At 36.2% G+C, this 23,340-nt stretch overlaps 1 protein-coding gene across 2 annotated transcripts; it reads right to left on the bottom strand.

Annotated features, from left to right (window-relative positions):
- Positions 1-1,880: 1,880 nt before the first annotated feature.
- LOC109237995 (probable cyclic nucleotide-gated ion channel 20, chloroplastic) lies at positions 1,881-22,796 on the bottom strand. 2 transcript variants are annotated; one of them, XM_019404419.1, is made up of 14 exons: positions 22,606-22,796; positions 20,221-20,740; positions 18,889-19,080; positions 17,727-17,825; positions 17,104-17,241; positions 16,601-16,849; positions 14,682-14,942; positions 12,173-12,318; positions 11,612-11,689; positions 10,541-10,670; positions 6,386-6,632; positions 6,147-6,242; positions 4,198-4,360; positions 1,881-2,198 (listed from the first exon to the last, which is right to left on the bottom strand). In XM_019404419.1, the coding sequence occupies exons 2-14, from the start codon at positions 20,722-20,724 to the stop codon at positions 2,090-2,092; spliced, it is 2,412 nt and encodes an 803-aa protein (XP_019259964.1). In that variant the 5' UTR covers positions 20,725-20,740; positions 22,606-22,796; the 3' UTR covers positions 1,881-2,089. The 2 variants fall into 2 exon arrangements, with proteins under 2 accessions (XP_019259964.1, XP_019259965.1); XM_019404420.1 differs by lacking the exon at positions 6,147-6,242.
- Positions 22,797-23,340: the final 544 nt, after the last annotated feature.

Here is a 23,340-nt window from a genome sequence, read left to right as displayed (position 1 = left end):
CAAGTATATATCTCCTGCTTTACCATCATATCAGAAATACTTGGACTGATACAAGAAAACGCCAGAAATTAAATGAAGAAAATCAGTAATATTTCAAATTGCTTCACCATATATTCTGCCGAAAAACTTTGTAGCGATAGCTCAGCGCCACCAGTCCATACTCCATAAATATGGGGTCATTCTCACCTGTCTTTTAATTACCATTTTTATTGTCAACTACTTAGACTAAAACAATAATGGAGATAAAACTTGTCTACGTAGTAGTACTTTGTTCAGAAAATAATTTATTGGTCTACAGGTGAACTGTCGTGCCAAAAAAGGGAAGTGTATTATAGCCAACTGCAATGATTTGATGACCAAACAGCTGAAACTTGTCTATCTTTTTGCTGCCTTAGCACTTGCCATAACTATTTTTGGGAGAATTGTGGGGGGAGGGGGTGTTTGGGGTTGGAGGGACTTTAAGGTTTGAACCATTTCCTAAAATTAGGTTCAGAAAACATAAAAGAAAGTTATGCAGATTCTCGATCTTGTATGCATTTCTCTTGATCAACTTAATTTTTTCATACATCGTGTAAAGACCACTTAGACAAAGTGGTGTATTACGTAGAGCATTACATTATATTACGGATTAGTTACATCCTATACCAAATGTTGATACCTTATTTATTTTAAATAAATATCCTTTTAAAAAATTATATTTCATAGTTACCTTTTGATTTTTTATAGCCAAATATCTATTTGTGGTTACCTCCTACCCTTAAGCCATAAAATAAGCTTTGTATTATTTTTCTCTCTCCACTCAAATTTTTCCTATCCCTAACCAAAAGCTTCAGCCGAGGACCCCCTAAAACAGCTGCCCACCCCCAATCTCTCACCCACATCGTTCTCGTTCTCTTCAATGGAGGATAGATCTCCTCCTTCTTGAGAGAGCAGCAGCCGTCCTTCCCATTCCCTTTCTCCAAGAACGCCCAGCACTTCATCCCCCACAAACCTGATCATCCGCCCACCTTCCTAAGAGAGGATCATCATCCTTGAATTCCAAAAAGAAAGCTGAAAGCAACCCACTCCATTAACAACCTCCAGTCGCCACCCCAAGAAAAGGGAACAAACAGCAGCTGCAAAAAAAGAGGAACGAAGACGACGGAGTTTGGGGCTGAGCAACTTGAATTTTCTATTAATATATTTCAATGTATTTCAATGTATCTCGCTGTATTTCCATCTATTTCATTGTCTTTTTTTCCATTGTATTTCAATGTATATCGTTGTATTCCATATATTTCATTGTATTCACTGTCTCGTTGTATTCCATGAATGTATTCATATATTTTTTTAATTAATATAATTTATGTATTCAGACATATTATACAATTTCTCTGAAGATTGCTATGTTTTTGGGGTGTTTTTCGGTTGAGAATCTTTTTTATAACTGAAAATACAAAATTTGTGTGTTATAATTGAGTTTGTTGAGTTATATTAGGAGTCTATTATATTAATTGATTCACTTTCCGTTTAAAAACAGTGTAATCCCCTATTTCACGCCGTGAATACAGTCGAATACAATAATCTGTCCAGCTGTGAATACAGTCGAATACAAAAATCTGTCTAGCTGTAATCCCCTGTTTCACGCCTAGAAATGCTACTATATTCATGAATACAGTAGCTTTAATACATCGAATACACTTTAAAAAATCTGAAAACATAGCTATAGGAAATAATATAGTAAATGGTAGCTACAACTAGCTAATAACCACTAAAACATAGTGATTTCTGAATGTTTCTCTTATATTATCCATCTTGACACATTATATTAGCCATACATATTATATTAGCCATTAGGGAAAATAGGTTAATAATATTTTTTCATCAAGATCATCTTTAAATATTATCAACTGCATCTAGGGTTAATATATGGATTATTTCAATACAAAATTTCAGTCCGAGTTTTGATTGACAACCACTACTATATTCTGTACTACATACAAAAAATAGAACTAGATATACAGACTAAAATAACTACTACAATTTATATTTAAATGTATTTCAGAAGAGCTAATGAGTTATTGTGAAATAGTACAGTGTAAGAATGATATTAGTGTTGGGGGCTGGAAGAGTCCGCTCGGCTTTGACGTTTCTTCCTGTATCTCCAGGCAACTTGTATCCGCCTTGCTGCTAGCCCTCGCCAATATGGCGATTCATACCTTAAAGATTATCAGCTATTAAATAGTTCCCATGGTGACAAAGAGCTTGAAACAAGAAGAAAGCAAACCTACAGATATCATTAAGTCTTTTTCCTTCAATTTAAAAAGCTTTTAATTAGCACATAAAGTTCCATCCCATTCAGCTATGATACCAGAAAAGTTCATCGTACTATCCAACCTTACCCCCCCCCCCCCCCCCCACCCACACACATCCCCCGGTTCCATAAAACATCCGTCGAAGCAAAAGATGAGAAGATAAGAGAGTGAAAAAGAAGTACCAAAGTCCATGAAGATAACAACTTCAAGCCTATGATATGTCAAAAAAAGGGAAATGGGGAGCAAAAACAAAGAGACAAGGAATGAGGAAAAAGGGGCATTCGGCTGTGAGGAAGAAGAGGCGCAGAAGCATAACATTCTGGATTGCCAAAAGAGATAGTTTAAGGACAACATAACATTCCACAATTCTGTTTTGAACAAATAAGATGATAAACTTCCTCGAGTTGAAGAGTACACTACAAGTATATATGCTAAACTAATTGTTTTTCTCTAGTTCTGCAGAATGATATAGAATATAGTTTTGCTGGTGGTTAGGAAGGAAAGTATAGAAAGAAACCTGAATGGGTTTTACTTAAATGATATTACTTGAGTAAAGGCCCAATGATTTGGAGCTACCACCCAGCTGCGGAACTAGAAATTTATACAATGGGATTCAAAAATATTCTAGGATGTCACAATTGGAACTTGAACCTATGACCTAAAGCAATTTTGAACCCCCTTTACTACTATATTGAACTTTTCTTTTTATCAAGGGGAATCAACAACTCACATAAAACAACAAAAAAAGATCATTTTTCTCTATTCCCACAGTGTAATTTTCCATGAAGGGAACCCCTTTGACACTACCTAGTTCCACCACCGCTACCACCTAACTCTAAAACATAAACATGTAAATCTGACATGATGTCCAGAGAGCCCCTTCTAGTTGAACTTCTCATATTCTGTATGGCTACTCTACAGATCTGACATTACAAGTAGAGTCATGAAAATCAATGCCATGTTAATTTGTTTAGGGAAAAGGTCCAAATATACCCCTCTATTTTGGTATATTGTTCACATATATCCTCTGTTATACTATAGGACCACATCCACCCTCACCGTTATCCAACTTTATAAAAATACCCCTTATTAAACGGAAAGCCACCAGATATTAGGGATGGCCCGTTTTTAAAATAAAAAAGTTTCGACCCACCGACCCATAACCCGTTTAACCAAATAAACCTATGGGATCCCTTGTATTTCCTGCAATTCTTAGATCTGCTCCGTGTGTGCTCTACCAGATAAGGAAAAATCCATCGCTCATCAAGTGGGTTCCTCAAAATCAATTGATAGCTCAATAAATTCCTTTCCCTCTCATCTTCTCTCTGGTTTGCTTCCTTTGTTGAGTGCAATTAGCACATACCCAAAACAAAAAAACAAAAACATACCTCAAAAAAACTCTAAACCAGTTAACTCAAATAGAATGCGGTCTTACAAGAAACCAAATTAAATAAGCACAATCAGCGAAATTAGGGAAGAAAAATTGCACCTTTGCAGCTTTCACAGAGAAATTTTGGTAGCAAAACCATAAGACATGGCACTTCTCGATTTTTTTTCTGATGAAAAAGGTGTGTTTTGAGTGTTTTCCGTATAAAATTATGGGTCTCTCTTATTTATATGATGGGTTTATTGGTTAAACGGGTTATGGGTCGATGAGTCGAAACTTTTTTATTTTAAAAACGGGTCATCCCTAATATCTGATGGCTATTCGTTTAACGAGGGGTATTTTTATAAAGTTGGGTAACAGTGAGGGTGGATGTGGCCCTGTAGCATAACGGAGGGTACATGTGAACAATATACCAAAGCAGAGGGATATATTTGGACCTTTTCCCTTTTGTTTATCATCATGCTTCAAGTCTTAAAAAAATCCATTGGAGATTCAGTAGCTATAAAATTAAATTACCTTATGGCACCTTGAACACGTGGACTCCTCAAGAATCTTGCGAAAAGATTAGTGACTTCTTCAAGATCTGCAGCTCGCAATATAAATGCTTCAACATTTGTTAGGCACCTAACAAGTCTGTTGCTCAGTAATCTATGTCCTGGAATTCTGATCTTTTTCCCATCTGAAAGGACAACAGGAAAAGCGATGTTAGGAAATATCCATCACAATATGTATTTCACATTCACAACTTCATCTCTTCCTAAATCGGAAAATCACTCAGAGCTTATCGAAATTTTAGATAGCCCATCTGATAACCAGGAAGACTAAAGGCAGCCAAAGTTTTAACTGCCAATCATAAGGTTTTCAATTATCTTCACTAAGTGGTGTACACTTCATTAAACGGGGAAGTCAGCTCTGTGATTAGACTGATTGAAAGTTCAAAGCAAATATTTATCGGAAAACCATCAAAATGTAGACTCAAAATCCAAATACTGATTGACCCTGACATCCTTATGATCACTGAATGGCCATCTCTCAACACCAAAGTTTTCGATAAAATCCAACTTTTGACATTCCCAGTTTATTTAGTCTATATTGTAAGAGGGCTAGCCTTGGTGAATCATTTATGATTTTACACTACCAAATGATAAATGGAAAAGAAGGGGGGAACCACTCGATTTTCTAGTTTGTATATCGGCCTCATATCAAGAACAAGACAAGAGAGACACTAATCCAGGGAATTTTGCATTATACTTAGGGGTCGTTTGGTTTGAATACGGCTTATGACGGGATAAGTTATGCTGAGATTAGTTATGCTGGGATTAGTTATCCTGGTATTGTTTTTTATCCACTGTTTAGTTTGTTGTATTAAAAATGACAATTGCATAATGTCTAAGAAGTTATAACTTATCCCAGCACTAATTACCCCACCCTCTACAAGGTATAAGTTATCCCGGTACTAATTTTAATCCCGGGATAACTTATACCAGGTTTGCTAACCAAACAAAGTATTGAAGTGGATTTAAATTTTTATACCAGCACTATACCTTCTTATACCTCATACCAAACGACCTCTTAGTGTGCTGTAGACTTGAATTTTCTACACATTTGTCCTAGTATAAGATCAAAATAAGAACTGTTCACCAAGGAAGGAAAATATCAAGAAGTTCTGCACGACACAAGTTCTTCAGCAGCCAATTTTTGACTCTAATTGATTATCACATGCACAGACAAAATGGAACTAAAGACGCGGGGCACAGAACAAGCTTCTCATAAGGGCTTGTTGCATGCAACAGCAAGCTTAATATGACAAGTTTCTAGTGCAATCATCACTCCAAATTCCTGGTAAAAAGTCCGGTTACTGGTTTAACTTACTGCTTCATATGGATCTAGAATACTCACAGATGAACACTTTTGGTAAGAATGTTGGTTGACTCAGCACAGAAAAATGTTGAATTCGGCACTAAAATCTGCATTCAGTTGGCCAATAGGGTGCTCTAGATTTTGAATGCACACATTAGAGCTAGATAATTTTCAGTCTTGATGATTACCAGCTTTGAATCAATGAAAAACCTCTTGCTTGGTCACCCATACTACAATCTAACATTTGAGTCGGACTGCAGCTAAATGGTACTTTGGATGCTAGAACTTAAAGTAGGTCCACACTTCCATTCATACCTTGAGAGGTTAATCTTCTACTGGGAAAAAGATGCAATATTTCAGCCATAATTGTCAATAGATAAGAATTCCGTCAATACTTCCTTGATACTAAGTTCACTCATCACAGCTTCCAGACCTGTTCCATAGGTATAGACTGCATTTACCTGACATAATACCTTCATCCTTTTGTACATTTCACTTTTCCCCTACTCATCATCTCTTTGTAGGGGTTATATCATGTTTAACTCATCCATGCATAGATAAGCATATCTTTTATATTTCTTTTTCAAATTTCATGCCGTATTTACCTTGAGGGGGAAAAAGGGGTAGCTGAGCCTCAAGAGGAGAAAAGATAGCTGAGTCAAAGGAGCTTTCAGTGATAATTTGAATATTATGGAGAGTACCTATTTGGATAACAAGAAATGGTGGAGTTCAAGCGAAGCTGATGAATCGATTTTATAACTAAAAACAAAAAGAGCTAACATTATATCATGCATATATGACAAAGGTGCACTCACAAGACAATCTTCAAAAGGTCTATAATCACCTCTGTTTATCGAAGAGTGCTCAAGGCACCATGTGAGGAGTTCTTCCCCGCAGGCATCCCCTTCAGACAAGGAGGCCACATTTCCATCTTCTCCAATACTTTCCATCTTACCCCGAATTATGAAAACCATCTTGTCAACCAGACCACCACGGTATAAAACTTTGCTTCCTGCTATGTATGTTTTCTGTCTTAATCTCTCACAGATGGCATCTATGATGGGTTCATCTAGAAGTGCAAATATCCGAACCTGCAAATGAATAACATAATATGAAAGTCATGATGACAACATTAAACGTTCAATATTAAGAGCCATTGAGAAAAGCAAACAGCTTAATGTAATAACCCAAAAAATTAATATATACTTATTGATTATGGGACTGGAGAATTAATCTTATTGATAACTATTGGATTAATTATTAAGCTAGTAAAAAAAAATTATATAGTCTATTAAATAAGTAATTAGTAGGCTTAATTCACAATTATACATAGTGAACAATGTAATAATTTTGGGAATTAGTAGGGATGAAATAATGGGCCAAGCCCTTTTTTAGAGGCTACTGCCACGTCTGGAAGTAAATAAGTTTACAAAAAAATTGACTTCTTACTTCTAGGATTAGGGGGAAAAAAACCTAAAGCATAAACAGGAGTTTGGTACAGTTGACGGCGCAAGCAGTAGGAAGAAAAGGCTATAGAGGTCTTGGGTGGAGTTGACGTCGTCTCTCTTGCAACTTAATATTGATATGCAGGTATATTATTAATTTCTTGGATAAATTAAGGAGAAAGAATCATCATGTTATCCATTTGTGATTATAATGAGAATTGAATTGGAAAATAAAGTGATCTGCACATTGTTGTAATTGTGAAACTTTAGAAATATAAATATACAGTCAAACCTCTCTATAACAGCCTCGTTTATTCCGAATATTTTTGGATGTTATAGTGAAGTGCTGTTATAGAGAACATATATTATAACATAACATGAAAATTGGTTCCAAAAAAACTTGGCTTTTATAAGTGTTGTTATATAAGGATCTTGTTACAGAGAGGTCTGACTGTAATATAATAATGGAAACAACTCTTTAGCGAGGGACAAAAATTATGCTCTTAAGATTTCATTTTTGGAGACAAACTAATATGCATATGGAATTTGTCTCATACTTTTGAATACAAAGTTTGATGAGTTATATTTATATGTTCATATAATACTTCATACTTCAATATAGGCCACGTATGTGTGAAATTAACTTTCTTTCGATGACACTTAGAGGTAATTTTTCTTCAGCAGAATGAGTTCTTGAATGTAGGTAACCGAAGGTTAACAAGTTTTATATATATATATATATATATATATATATATATATATATATATATATATATATATATAGAGAGAGAGAGAGAGAGAGAGTAACGAACTGTATTTTAGGATCGAGACATTATTTTATTTTTAGATTCATGATTTGAGGGAAGGTTGAGATGTAGCTCTAAGCTTGAAATTAAGAAAAATTAGGATTTGATATGGACTAGTATAATTGACCTCGTTAATTAATATTTTGGATAGATTGAGGCTATTGGACGTTGTTCGAATGGTGTTCTAGATGTTGCAAGATTGGGGACTCCCGTTAGCGACGTAAATGAGACTTTAAGCTTTGATGCTTGCTTTTCTAAAACACGTTTTAAAAATGTGTTTTCTCTGTCCGGTCCATGTGTTGAGACAAGCGTGAGTTTGGCAGAATCGGTGGTCTTAGACTAGCCGCAAATATATTATTTTATGAAAAATATAGAATTTTTTTGTTTGTTGTTTGATGGCGTGATACGGCTGCGAGCCATGATGTTGAGTTTGATAGTTTGATACGCCTGTGAGCCATGGTGTTGAGTTTGATCCGGCTGTGAGCCATGATGTTGAGTTTGATATGGCTGTGATCCATGTTGTTGAGTTTTGACAAGAATGGACCTTGGGCGTAACTCAACCCCAAAAGCTAGCTTGTGAGATGAGGACTGCCCAAGACCATATAAAGAGACCAAGATACCCATAACCCACCGATGTGGGACACAACTCAACACCCCCCTCACGCCCAGGCCTGCAACTGGAGCGTGGACAATATAAATGGGGGCCCAACATCGGTAACAATAAATTGGGATGGGCCTGGCTCTGATACCATGACAAGAATGGACCTTGGGCCTAACTCAACCCCAAAAGTTAGGCCCAAGGTCCATTCTTGTCAAGTTTGATACGGCCGTGAGCCATGATATTGGGGCATTGTGTATGCCTTCGTACATCACCCGAGCATTGTGTATGCTTCTCGATATATTTGGGGCATTGTGTATGCTTCAGTGAGCATTGTGTATGCTCCGTTACATATTTGAGGCATTGTGGTGCTGTCATGGACTCGTGGAGATGTTGGTTAATTTCTTTCACTACGGTTATGGCAAGTCCTTAGTGTGTTAAAATATGGATACTCTTGTTGGTTAAGTCTTATTAACTATGTTGATACATATTGAGTTATTGTATAATCGTCGTATTTATTATATCGTTCTTGTTGCTGTGTGTTTGTATTTTCTAACACTAGTTCCAGGGGTATTCAAAGTGGCGGGTCGAGGATCTTATTGGGTTATATTTATGTATAACTCACTCCTTACCTGCATGTCCATTAGTGTTTGAAAAAGCGATTGCTTCGTCACTTTAAGCGCGAAGCGACCAACCATCGCTTTTCCTAGCCTGAGGCGACTTGACCATGTGAAGAGTGCGCTTCAGTTGAAGAAGCGACGAAGCGACGAAGCGCTCGCTTCTGTTAAGAAGACCCTTTTTTAAAAAAAAAGTTTGGGTCTGTTTTTTTACTATACAAAACAAACCCCTAAGACCAAAATTGACCATTTCTTCTTCTCTCTTCTTCGATCGACCAAAGGCTAGGGTTTCAACTTCATCGACATTGCTGACCAGTCCAGGTAATTTTCTTCTTCTCATTTTTTTCTTTCTTCTTCTTGTTCCCGTCCAGATTCTGCTCTTTTTTTCTGTCTTTTTCCTTCTTTCTTCCTTTTCTTCTTCGTTTATCTCTGACCAGTCCAGCGTCTGCACACTGTTCAGCGTCTTCTTCTTCTTCTTCTTCCTTTATCTCTGACCCGTCCAGATTCTGTTTTTTTCCCCCTTTTATTCTTCTTATTTATTAATTTTAATATGTATTTTGTTTATAAAATTAATTATTATATATATGTTATATTTTCAGTTTATTTGATTAATTTTATATGTATTTCAGTTTAAAAAATTAATTATATATATATATATATATATATGTTATATTTTAGTTTATTTGATTTTTTTAATGTGTATTTCAGTTTATTAAATTAATTATCATATTTATGTTATATTTTCAGTTTGATTAATTTTATATGTATTTCAGATTAGAAAATTAATTATTATATATATATTGCGCTTCACTTCAATGAAGCGTGCGCTTCGCTTTTGAAGCGAGGCGAGCCCCTGTCTCAAAAACACTGATGTCCATGCAGATACTATTCGTGACGACGGAGCTAGTAGTTGACGAGTTCGCAGAGTTGATCTAGTTATTAAGGTGAGCCACCACATTGTTCATGGAGGTTGTCAAAAGAGTCCTTATCATTTATTTATATGATGTCTTTTATTTTGGGGTTTACACACCCAATCTTGAGTCTTTTGTAATTCTCTTCGATGCTCCATGGTCTAGTATGGGATTTGGGCTAGAGTATACTTCCTCCATTTTGGTTATTGTTATTCATAAATATTTATGGAATAATTTTGATCATTAATCATTCTCATTTAATTATTGAAATGTTAGGAACTTGTATTTAGTTAGTTGAGCTTTGAATAAATGCTAAGTGTGTGGTATAAGCTGGTTCACCTGGCGGGTAGTGTTAGCTGGGTGCCAGTCACGTCTAGGATGTATTTTGGGACGTGACACTTAAATCTAACCCAAACCAGGAAAGCCCCCTTTTCCTACTAATCTGGTTAAACTAAGATTCACACAAAAATGACATGTTTCAGAATCCAGACCTTGATTGGCTAAACTCAATGGTTCCAATCACAATATATGTACTGCAAGTGAGCTTGTCTATGAAAAGCATGAGGAATAACAGAATAAAGAGAAGATAAATGATCCAAATGATAGTCCAGCTGGAATTCACCTTTTTGATGAAGTTAAAAAGATGTCTCCGTATATCTCTTAGAAGGTCTTCAGGAAGATTCTCTAGTAGCATTTCTTCATTGACCCCTCTGGTAGCTGCCCAATTATATCTCTCTGCCTCCCGAACTCTCCTACAGGGGAGACGATCATGCTTTTAGGTTTTCTTGTAGCAAGTAATGGGAATGGATTCACTAAAAGCTCATTTCTAAGACACATGGTAGTTTATCATTTTGGATTAACATTGATCAAGCTACTGGTGCTTTAATTTGCCTGAAAAAAAGAAATACCATGACAGAGGCGTCCATATTTCTAGAACAATAAAAAGGAAGTTTCACTATGGTCCATTTAGGATATCGCCCTAGCATTACAGTTGGAGTTACATAACATTATAGAGAACTCCAATGGGTGTTTAACACTTGTGATGGAAAACAAGACAAGTGTGCAAGTGCAGTTCAAAATAAACTGGGGAAGGAATTTTAAGTCCTTAACCCTCACAAGGATATCAAGATCTTTAAATGTCAACTCTCAAATCCAACTCTAATTAAATTAAACAACTAAAAGAGAATATTTAGGTACCCAACTCTAAGACCCACTTGCAAGAGTGACTGCCAAAGTATACAACTAAAAATTAGTCAGGACTATAAACTTGGTTAATTATAGGCAACTAATAACCAGGTAACTTCTCATAAAACTAAAATTTACATCCAAACAATCAATCAGAAATATACTTAATTTGAGCTTCCTCTGTACTTGCATCCCACATAACTAAACATACAGGACTGAAGGCCCCACATTGAGCTAAATATAAATAGAATCTTAATAATTCCTAAACTGTGATATCCTAGTCTGTGGAATGCAAAGTCGAGAAAAACAGTTGCATCAAGCAAAAATTTCAATCTTCGAATGGGGTCCATAGTAAATGAAGTATGAAGATACGTGCGAGATATGATGATGAATAGCAGATCAGGTGTGCACTCAATCCAGGGATTCTCTAACTCTATACCAGTATATTAAGGAGAAAAACTGCAGAGTCTAGAGTTAGATGTCAAGGAAAAAGAGCATTAAAGGCTACCTTCTCAGTTCTTCAGGCAAGCGCCTATGGCTCATCCATTGTTCAACGTCACGACGTCTCAGAGACATTTCTAACCTCCTGCAGAGAAAACATAATACTCATCGACAGTTGCACAAAAAGTGGTGCACAATCAACGCAAAGAGATAATAAGAATCGAACAATTACATCCAAGTAAGAGAACATTTATCATGTTATACAACAAGACTGGTGAAAATTTCCCAAAATTTCTACACGACCAAATAGTTTTGTCATACAAAAATATTCCTCCAGGTATTTCACTTTTCAAATTTCCCACACATAACAATCTTTTTCTTGAGAAGTGGCAATGGCTTCATGTTCAGTTGAGAGAAATAGTTACAAAATACTTATGTATAACTCTTGTTTGCAGAATATTATAGTAACTCTCCCACAAAATAAATCTCTTCAGTTAACTGTTAGCGGTCCCTGAATAGACTGAAAGTAGAATAACAATCATGATTATCCACAAGCATCAAGTATGTTATTTTAAAAATAGGCCTCCTTGGCATACACAAAAACTTAGCATAGTAAACAAAAATTTACCTGCGATCTAGAGACTGCAGAAAGTTTTGCATATTTCCAATCAGGAGGGCAAAAAGTAGGAGTCCCATTCCGATGATAGCCATAGTGAAAATAACTTCCCACACAAAATAACTCGGGATTTGATTGCCAGCTAGTGTACTAATTTGCTTTGTAAATACACCATTTAAAAAACACGGTCAGAAGTATAATTTCCACATTAAATGACACAAGTAACTTAATGAATGCAATGTCTAAAACTCCTGGTTTGTGTCAGGATAGGATGAAACCGTATTGATATTATTGTGCCAAGATATGCTCAATCAAAGTTGGGTTTCTAATGTTGTGATAATCTATTACTCAATAAATTTAATTATGGAGGAAAGAAGAAAGGTAGCAAGATTGAGTGAAAAAGAAGAGTAGAAGCAGAAGAGCACACTGCTGTGGCGCTACAAGATTAGCTGCTGTGGCGTTGGAAGAAACTAGCAAGAAACAAGTATTATCTTCAGCACTACAGCACTGGAATATTGTCGCAGCAGTTATCAGCGGCAAAGCAGAATAAAGTCACCAGGCAGTTCTGCAACTTGCACTAACTTTGTCAACTTCAATAATATAAGATCCTCAGATTTCTCGGGAACTTTCTGCCCCCTTGAGGAACGTGGAAATGAAAAAGAGAACACCAGTTTTTAGAGGATTCAAGGGAGAAAAGAGAAGAACAGGGAGGAACATCCGAGAACCAAGCTTCCTATTCTAGTTTCTCCATTTAGTGGTGAGGGCCTAAACCATGTTTGATGTAGTCCTGTTGAAGCCAGATCTTCACCGGCCTGCGAGTTTGATGTTAACCAAAAGAAGGATTCAATCTCTTAATGATTCCATTGACATTTTAGCTGAATTATGTTTTAAGATCTAAACCGAAAGGGTGTCTTTGAACAAAGATTACCTAGAATATGCAATTCAATGAAGACGGACATTGCATATTTGAGAAGGCTACCATTTTATGAAAGCTAGTGCCATACTTGCATAGTGAAGGATCTAAGAATATAGACCTAAGGAGAACTTATATGCTTAGAAAATTCATAGTTGCCAATTGTATCTAAAAATAACCATCTTACTTTAGAGAACTAAATATGTGCAGTTTATGCTTGTTAACCTAAGATTTGAGCATTAGGTCAAATCAATTTCATAACATCATTTCTCATTGATAAACTTCTTAACCCTGACTCATTTTCACCTCAAGTGTGAGCAAATTATTTGACTTGTTGTAGATCCACCTATTCACAACCAAATCGATCTCTCAAATAACGCATATTACAAGATTGCTTTGATAGCATATATTCTCGTGGGATTCAGTGAGCTGCTAATGTGCTCAGATCGCATTAAACCATCAGGGCTTTTTTTTGGGCATGAGAAACACAGAAAAAGAAGAGCTAGTTGTCTTTTGGCTTGAGAACAAACTTTATCAAAACTTGCACGACTTGGAGCTACAGAATTTCACTTCATCAAATTGTTCTTCAGCCTGGGTATAAGATTCCCTTTGGTGAACTTTTCTTCCATCCAACAAAAAAGCGACCAAAAGTATATCCAAAATGCATGATGAAACTAGAATTCCTTCTACAGACACGAAGAAGAAACTAGAGAACCTAGGTTGCATATGAGATAAAAGTATAGTGGTTCAATATTACGCACATCAGTTTCAAAGTCAAGAAGTAAAATTAAGATATTCAGCTCCTCAAAGACAAAAAGTTTACAAAAGATGTAAAAAAAAAAAATTAACATAATGAAACCAAAAACATGTATGAAATAGAATTCTGAATACTAACAATATCAGTTCGACTCCTAGTCCTACGTCTGGAAGCTAGGGAATGATAAAGAAAGGAAGGTAATTTCCGATCCCTTGTTTGGTTTAAGGAAGCAAAGTGGAAAGGGAGCTATAACTTCTTTTTGGGGCCTAATAATTTCTGTGGTTGCTCTGGCACAAAATAAGAAATGATCTCTCCACTGCATAAATGGTTGTGAGTTCACGTTCTCATCATCTTTGGAAATTAAGTCCATCTTGAAGACATCCAAAAACAGATCTAACGTAGTTTTTAGCAGACAACCTCAATTTAAGATTAATAGTACATCCCAGCAGAGGAAGACCATGCTACTTTTCCTACTTGTAATTTCTGTTCTCTGCCTCCCTCGCCCTAGTTTCTAACCATAGGGAAAAGGTATGACAATATCTGAACAACTTATCACGCAATGTGGATCTAAAATCTGGAATTTCCTACAAAACGATAAGGCTTTTGCCTGCCATAGTACTCGACCAAAATGTTTGGGAACACAGAAGTCAATTGAAAGTACTCCAGAAAAAAGTTAATAATTCTTTATAAAGAAGTACTCTTACATAAATCTGAAGTTATATAGATATATCAAGAGCTCTGCTGCTATCACATCCACTAGAGCATGTGATACAAATTTCATTTTCTAATACAGCTAGTATTAGAAATATGCAAATCGTACACTCACAATCATGAATGCTGGGTTAAGATACCTGGAAGCCCCAAAACAATGAGTACACATATCTTGTGGCAACACTCCCTTCAGCGGTTAGATTAACAGCTTGTTCATAGATTCCATAGTCAAAACCACCATTAGTAAAACAAGCAACTGCATCAGAATTGTTCTTCCACTGGTCCCATGTTGTATCCAACCGAAACTTTCTGTAATCAGTGCCATGACCACAGTCTATGAATTCTGTACACCTTGCTATGTTTGAGCTACGACAAGCATCTCGAAGGCATTGATTCACCCTCTAGAGATGGAAGGAAAAAAGTTAAATCCGAGTATGATTTTGGAAAACACAGGGGGAAGCTCTACATCTAACAAAGATAGATGAAAAATTGTCCCAGCAGCCATTTGGTGGACAATTTGGAAGGAGAGGAATGCAAGGTGTTTTGAAGATATAAGTAGCCTTGTACAGAAGATCAAAATGAATTGCATTCTTCTTTTTAGTTTTTGGTGTAAAGCAGAATATATAGATGATCAAAATTCAATCATAGAAGTCTTAGGCTCCTTGTAAGAAGAACAGGGAAGTTTAATTTTTGTTTTTGTCTTGGCTCTTCTGATGTAATCTTGGTTCTAGTACAAAATTTGTGCTGATGATTTATTAATGGCCAAAATCATACGCAGCCCACTAAACTTGTTCGAGTTTTCCTCTTAGACACTTTATTTAAGTTTTGTTCCGATTGAACACTTAAGCTACTCAAAATTTGTACCTATGAAACACTTTTTTGATAAGCAGCAAAAAATTAAAGAGAGTGTAATGCACTCTCCAATGATGTGGCAAATTGACGAATTAAATTATGACATTTGGCATTTGAGTCCAAAATAATATGTAATTAACAAAATGAATTATGAAGGAAAAAGAAAACTATTTTTAAGAAAAAAAAAAGAAAAAAAACTAATTCTAAACCCCATCCAGACCCTTCCCTATTCTTCTGCCCATCAGAAGTCATTTCTAACCAAAATCTTCTCCTTTTTTTTTTTTTGTTTTGGTTTTTAGATCTAATTCTTCTGTAATTTTAGATTTGATGTTTTCACTTTTTGATCTAATATTTTCTGATACAAGAGAGGAAGGGGGATAGAAATGAGAGTGGTGGCAGTGATGGGTCTCCATTTTTTCTGGCGAGCAAGGCGGTGGTGGTTGTCGGAATCAAAGAAAAAGGAGCAGACGGTGATGGTCGTTTTCACATTCGAAAAAGATGAATTAAGTGGTGGTTGGAGTGGTGGCAGCGTAGGCAGTGATGATGGCAGAAGGTGGTGCAATTGGTTCGAAAAAGGAGGAAGAAGAGGCGTGGCGGCGGCTGTAATGGCAGATCCACAGATGAAATGACGGTAGTGGTGGAAGAGGTAGGTGGCTGAAGAAAAGAGAGAAGGGAGGACTGTGGTGGTGGCGTGACGATAGGGACGCGCCCATGGTGGTGGATGGTGGAGAAGTTATGGCAAAGAAGAAGAAAGAGATTAAAAAAATAAAAAAGAGAAAAAAAAACTAAAAACAATGCATCTCACGCTCTTTGGGTAAGTGTATCACACACATCATGCCATGTGAGCAAAAAGTGTTTAATGGGTATAAATTTGACTAGTGTAAGCGTTCGATAGGAATAAGCTTCAATTAAGGTGTCTAAGAGGAAAACCCGGACAAGTTTAGGAGGCTGCGTATGATTTTGGCCTTTATTAATATATTGGATCTGATACCATCTCAAAAAACAAAGAAAAAAACAAGGACAAGGCAACTGGTAGAAAGCACTTAAAAATTTTCAACATATTTGTTTCACGCATTCCCGCAAACCCCTCTACCCTCAGAAGTGTACTAAGAAGTAAAAGTAATGGCTATATCAGCAAAAAAAGACATAATTAAATTTAAGTGAGGAACAGAAGAACAACTAAGCACGGTGAAGAACAAGTTTTCACCTGTAAACCAAAAAGATACCAGCATGATCCCACCACATGACTCGATAGAACAAAAGTGAGAAGATTTATGACAAAATTTGCCCATGCTGACTCAAATATAAAACCACTTGGAGACTGGCCAGCTAGCAAAGGCAAAAACCTGTACAACCTAGGAATGTACTGGAGTAGTATAGCTGCCCTCAATAGATTCTTCGCGTAATTTGCCCCAGATGATCCAATAGACTTGGGCAAAACCAATAATATGATGATCTGCACCCACCAAATATATTAATTATACCTCCAAAACCAAGAAGTGCAAGAGAAGGCAACAAGGGAATTAATGTTACAAAAACTTAACTCCTACAGGTTGGGTACGATAAAATCAACATAAGGCCGTCCTACTACAACCAGTTAAAAAGTAAGTGCCTTTACTATTCTATCAGTATTGAGTCCTAGTGTATCTGAATTATGGAGCACACAGAAATGTAGGTTAGAGAAACAGAAGAGAGGGAAGGCACATTTACCTGAGGAAGTGGTAGTACGACGAAAAAGTCAAGGACAAAGTATCCAGAAAGATAATTTATAGCAATCTTTTTAGGGTGGTCAACCAGGTCACCTGCTCCCACCACCCTAGATTCAGGAGCAACATAAGCTAAGCGGAACTGCAAAAGGTTGGCACCACGTACGCACACATTATTGAAATAATAGACAAGATGAACAAAAGTAAGTGTCTCTGTGCAGGAAAGTGGGAGTACCAGAGTAAGGTCAATCAGCTTTTGAAAATCTATTAACTATTTGGTTGGCTCATTGAATTGACTGAGCATTAAATTGGATGCAGTTGAGTAGTCAATAAATATTTTTAGATTAGCTTTAATCTGCAGAAGAATAAAAATGTCAATCTAGAAGTATCATTCTGGAGAGACAGTATATATATATATATATATATATATATATATATATATATATATATATATATTGTAAAGCCAACCAAGAAATAACCAAAACGCCAGTTATGCTGACAGGTGACCAGGAAAAGAAGAGCACCAGCTGACAGCTCAAATGGTGCACAAAGAATATTGCACAGCTAAATTGCTGTTGCTAATCAGAAAGAAAAGAGGATTCTGCAGAGAGAAGTGGGAACTGTTACCTGAAGAAGGATGTGAATTAAGTAAACGATATCAGTGATGCTCCTCAAAATCACAATAGTTGTTGTCATGGGCCAATTTAGCACTATACATTTGTTCCCCTAGAAACAAAACAAGAAGATTAATCTTTTAGAGAAAACTTATTCAATTGTAAAGCTTGTTTACCGTACATAGAAGATTCTGGCACTATGGAAAAATTCCAATGAGCAAGATAGAATGTAAATTTCCATGTAATTACCTAATAACAACAAATATTTTAGATTCAAGATCCATAGAAAGAAAGGAATGTCTTGTATGAAAAAAAATTTTAAAGGAGTGGAAGGTCTCAAGATCACAACATGCCTACAAAAGCATATGAATTCTACTTTAACAGCTTAAACTCTTATCCTGAAAGCATAAAACCTCCAAGAATAACTTCAGTTGAAGAGATAATGGTCATTCATCTCAGGAATAACAAAGCGGCTCGATGTTCTTGAGCTCGGAGTGGCCTTCTCTAAACTGAATTAGATTTTCCACGGCATGATCTTGTCTAAGTATTGGAAAACAAACCCATATTACAAAGCTAGTAAATACTGTTCATTTATTTCAGCGCAAACTTTTTATAGTCTTTATAATTGATAGGTCATCTGCATCCTAGGGCCATGCGATGAATATTGATATTGCATGAAAGTTATGTTCTTTATTTTGCATGGCAATTATTTGGAGCTTTGTTCCTTCACAGTTTCTAGAATAGAAAGCACCTATAAATCAAAAATGCAGAAAGGATACTTTAATTTCAGTATGCACAAGGTGATGGAGTGATCATTTTACATATTTGTGTATGCCTGTCATGCTCACCAAAATTCAGAAGGACATACTTTCATTATCTTAATTAAGCTATCATCTATTCACCAACCTATTCACTTCCTACTTTGAGAGAAATGAATTTGCACATCTTAGATAGTAGTAAAACTTAGTGGGTGAGAGACAGAATGACTTGATTCTTTCTTATCCAGGTAAAAGCATGTAAAATAATGTGCAGTATGGAAATACACTGGATGTACCCAGGTCTAAGTAGCACAAGGTAAGTGACAGATTTTACACAAAAATATGTATGATTTATCCTACATAACCAAATAATAGAAGGGAAAGTGATTTCACTTTCATAGAACTACAATAGAATACCTGTTGGACATAAAGCAAAAAGAAGAACAGGGGATCTATAAATACTGCAAATAGGCATGAGATGACAAAAAATTTGTTCCACTTCTGGACAATCTTCGCATGAGGATTCATGACACCAGGAATATATGGATGCAAGAAAGAACAAGTTCTCTTTGCCCATCCTTTTGCATCTCCATACAGCATATTATGGAACTGTAGAGCACAATAAGAGCAAAAAAATGAGAAGTTAGACAGCTTAAAATCAAGTGCATCCTTTGGAATTCATAGGAAATGAGATAGAAGTATCTAAGAACAACATCTGAAGTACCTCTAACAAAGCAAATCCAGAAAAAGCGACAAAAAAAGAGAGGAGGAGGAGAAGAAGAAGAAAGGACATAACTACTCTATTCTTCTCTTTTATTTCCTTTTCAGGAAATGACATGGAACACCATCTGCTCAGAGCCTCAACTAACTTTGAGGAGTAACCATTATTACTCAAGACTCATCATAACTATAGAAACGTAATTGGAAGAATCTTAGACCATTTTTTTAATGATAGATCTTATGCTTCAGTATACTTTTATTCATCTATTTCTGGGGACTTCACAATCCCTTGTTATTTTTATAACACCTTGAGAACCATTGCGGGAAGGTACTGGAACATCTTCCATGTTTCAACATTCGCACTAAGCCCAGAAAGAACTATAATCAGCACAAGCAAAGACAGAATGGGAGTAAGGGTAAAGTATTTTAGTATTGGAACTGCTAGTCAACCATACGATATAATCATCATTGTCATCTTTTAATATCTGCGAATCAAAGACATATAGTTATCTACCAATGACATAAGAGGCAGCGTGTACTTGTAGGGAATAAATTCTGTAAATATTCAGGCACAAGGATAATAGGTGAACAAAGGGACAAAGATACTTACAATTGAACTTACAAATGGTTTACACTGAATACAGATTAAAAATCTTATTTGAGACATGGATAAGGCCACTGATATTGGAACGGGAAACCACAAAGCTCTTGTAATTGTAAAAACCATAATCGAGGATAACATCAAAGTTTGAGCATTATGGATTCACCATTATCATCAACTTGAATGCATAAATAGGGAAACTTGATTGTCCATGCAAAGTAGTATACCAAAAAATGAAAGCCCATAAAAAAAGTAGAAACTCCCTACGTGGTCAAAGCTGAAATTCTGACTATGTGAGATGAAAAACAAAATGCACATTTTGAAAATAGTGTGCATGGTAGATAAAGCTAGAATCCAGACACTGAAAAAAATCACATAATAGCACATAGCTAGGAAGACATACATTTAACTTGAGCAAAGTGCAATACCCTGTGATCTATTATATCTGAAGACTTTGAATTTTTTTGCCGTGCTTTCAAATGGTAATAGGTTGGGCATGTTGTGCAGTAAGGATCACTGCACATGCCCAGTTGTCCAGACTTCAATAGATGTTCATTTTTTCCAGTGTAGTCATTATTAGGCCAACCATTTCGTTCCGCGCTGCCAATTGAAGGATATTTTTCTGTTGTAGGCAGAGTTGGTTTGTGCACTACTGCAGCGGGAGTGGGCCGAAAGCTATTCTCAGGCTTGCGACTAATATATAATGGCCCGCTCATATGAACCAATGACGTTCGCCTCTCACTTCTCAAAGGACCAGTATAACCTACAAAACTACTATCATTTTCAAAGGAATCCATAGAGCTCATTGGCATTGATAGGGATGCACTCCTTGTCCTGTACGTAAAACGCCGATTTTGAAAGCCATCACTTTCATCAGACTGCGGAAATGATGGTGATAACATCGGCATCTCATCTTTTTCAAAAGTCCCCATCCCTCTGATACTGAACCTGCAAGAGGAAATCAACAGCATTTTAATGAAAAAGAAAATTGTCACGAAGCTTGACAGCTTAAAGAAAAAAAGGTGCAAAATGACTTCACAACTCTTTGTCAACAGAAACTGCAAAATCTAACAAAGAAATAAAAGTTTGACGCATACTTAAAGAAATTTCTAAAGTAAGCTGGATTACTTAATGCAACTTAGTAAATCAAATAGCAGATTTCCAAGACTGCCGGAGGAAACTGGAAACTACCATCCACAGTGAACCAAGGTTTTCAAATGAAAGCATATTGAGACAACTGAAACAACTGCATAGGCAACAGAGATGACCTGCGACAGATAGATCTGTATACCTTTCCTCAAATACTTCCACACTGCTGGGAATCTATTACAATGCATTGAAATTATAATTTTCTTTAGGAAAGAAAAACGTGTACCATGAGAAACCATAAGTTGACTTCTTTTCTTTTTTTTGATAAGGTAAGACTTACCATAAGTTAACTTTTTTACCATAAAATTAGATTCATTATGGAATAGGTTACTCTCTTCTTAGAACTTCCACTCTAAGTTCGCTTTCCCTTCCAATACTAAAAAATGAATGTCTAGTAGCTAAGTAACATAAATTCCCCTTAAGTAGAATGTTTGCTCAAAAGTTATCACATACCTTATGAGTATAAAACAATATAAATGAATCACGGGAAAATCATAGCAAACCGTAATAATCCGTTGGACCAAATGAAGAAAACGAAAATAAGTACTCAGGGTTAGGGGGAGAAACATTAGAAGCCTTTATTGATAATATTGGTTTGGTCTGCCTCTCCATGAAGAGGTTCAGAGCCTTATAATGGTGCTCCTCTTGCCCATAATATGGGTCTCGTTATCTCTTTTTTCTCTCGTCAATAGTGAAGAAGAAGAAGCCCCCCTTTCTAGGGTTTCCTCTCTTGGTATTTATAGTTGTGAGCTTCGTGAGCTGGCAATAAGTGGCCGTGACCACGTTGGGATTTCGCCTTCATGGTGGCGGATGGGTCATGGCCTTGCTGATCGAATCAGATGCGGGTTGAATATCGTTAATTCTGAGTGGTCGTGCCACTAATTAATCATGAATTAGCTTAAGACGGGATTAGCTTCGTTAATTATCGTGGGGTCGGATTCTGACCCATACATAGAAGTTATATTCACATAGCTAGGTTCTAGAGCATTGAATTTCAGTTTTTCAAAAAATAAATAAATTAAGAGATGTAATTTGAGAGTAATTATTTTGTCAAATTCATTATCTTCCAATCATATCTTCATGTCAATTTTTTTCCAATAAGTAAGATAGATACCTCAACTTGTTTGGGACCGAGGCGTTGTTGTTTTTTTTGTTGTTGTTGTAACATAGATATGTCAAGTCTGTTTTGCTCTGAAAGAAATTTTAAGGGAGGAAGAATGATTTTCCTATACAACTGATGCTCAAAAAATTTCATGATCTATAACATGCTTCAGTGAGGCTAGTTTTACTTGTCTGGACATGCATGCCAAAATTTTGTGCAACAACAGAAGCAACACTTGATAGGCATTGTATGCGAGTCTTTCAACAAAAAACCCTCTTTGATAATTTTAAAACCAGGAAATAATTTAAAATTTGCTTTTGCCATGAAATAATTGGGATAAATATAGAATTATGGGTGCATGAACAACAGAGCAAACACACTACCCTGACTAACAGACGGCAAAGTTCTTGTGATAATCGAAAAAGAAAACGATCACCAACTTATAGGTACTACTTCAACTTCACTTGTAAAACAAGGGTTACTAAAATTCAATCGCAAGAAACTCAAAGAAACATAAAACCAAGTAAAGAAAAGCTATCTCTACTAAAGAAAGAAAGTGAACCTGATAACTCCAGCAGAATTATGGGTTCAAAGGAAAAATATCTGCTTCTGGCATTGGGAATAAGAGGAGTAGCAGAGAAAGAGCAATGGCCAATGTTGGGTCAAATAAATTACTACTGAAAAGGAGCCGTAGCGAGGAGAAAAAAAAGAGAGACGACTTCACAAGACTGACCAAGAGAGCGTTGGATTTATTAGTCTTTCCTTTCCTTTCCTACTTGGGTCGTCTTTAACGACTCCGTGGTTATTCACGCCAAATACGGTTGGGCTCCCTCTCCTCCCATACATTTTTTTTTGGTAAAAATAGCATGGTCTAGCCAGTTTTCGGACTGGTCAATCAAAAATAGCCAGTATTTACCAAGTCAATGAAAAATAGCCACTATTTTATTGCAACAGAGATCGGTCCAGCATAATATACTGGAGTTCGGTGCACCTGTGTATGAACTTCCTGTTATCAATCTGTATTGCTGTAAATAAATAAAACAATAATCTTTCCGAAAACAGAAACAGAAAGTTAGCAGAAATAAATTCTGAAAAACAGTATTTGAACTTCAAAATAAATTTCAAAAATGGTATAGCAACAAATCGAGCCCACTGAATACACAGTGTGTCCTTAAGGAAATTATTCCCCTCAAGTACCCGAGGTTCTAGAATATATCCTCCTAGGATAGAACGATTTAACTCACCGGAGTGTTGGTACCAAAAACGCCGATGAACAGCGAACCACTCGAAGGCTGTA

The sequence above is a fragment of the Nicotiana attenuata genome, unplaced genomic scaffold (genome assembly GCF_001879085.1).
Source record: "Nicotiana attenuata strain UT unplaced genomic scaffold, NIATTr2, whole genome shotgun sequence".
NCBI lineage: Eukaryota > Viridiplantae > Streptophyta > Magnoliopsida > Solanales > Solanaceae > Nicotiana > Nicotiana attenuata.
The sequence above is the reverse complement of the archived record's forward strand: the minus strand, read 5'-3'. Positions and strand labels throughout refer to the sequence as shown.

Bases quoted from the DNA above. Each gene is read 5' to 3' on its own strand.
- LOC109237995 (XM_019404419.1), bottom strand. From the start codon at position 20,724: ATGGGGACTTTTGAAAAAGATGAGATGCCGATGTTATCACCATCATTT. The intron at 14,943-16,600 runs GTGAAAACTTGT...TTCCATCTCTAG, and splicing joins GGTATCTTTTTGGTTTACAG to AGGGTGAATCAATGCCTTCG. The intron at 11,690-12,172 runs GTAAATTTTTGT...TTTTCTCTGCAG, and splicing joins CTGCAGTCTCTAGATCGCAG to GAGGTTAGAAATGTCTCTGA.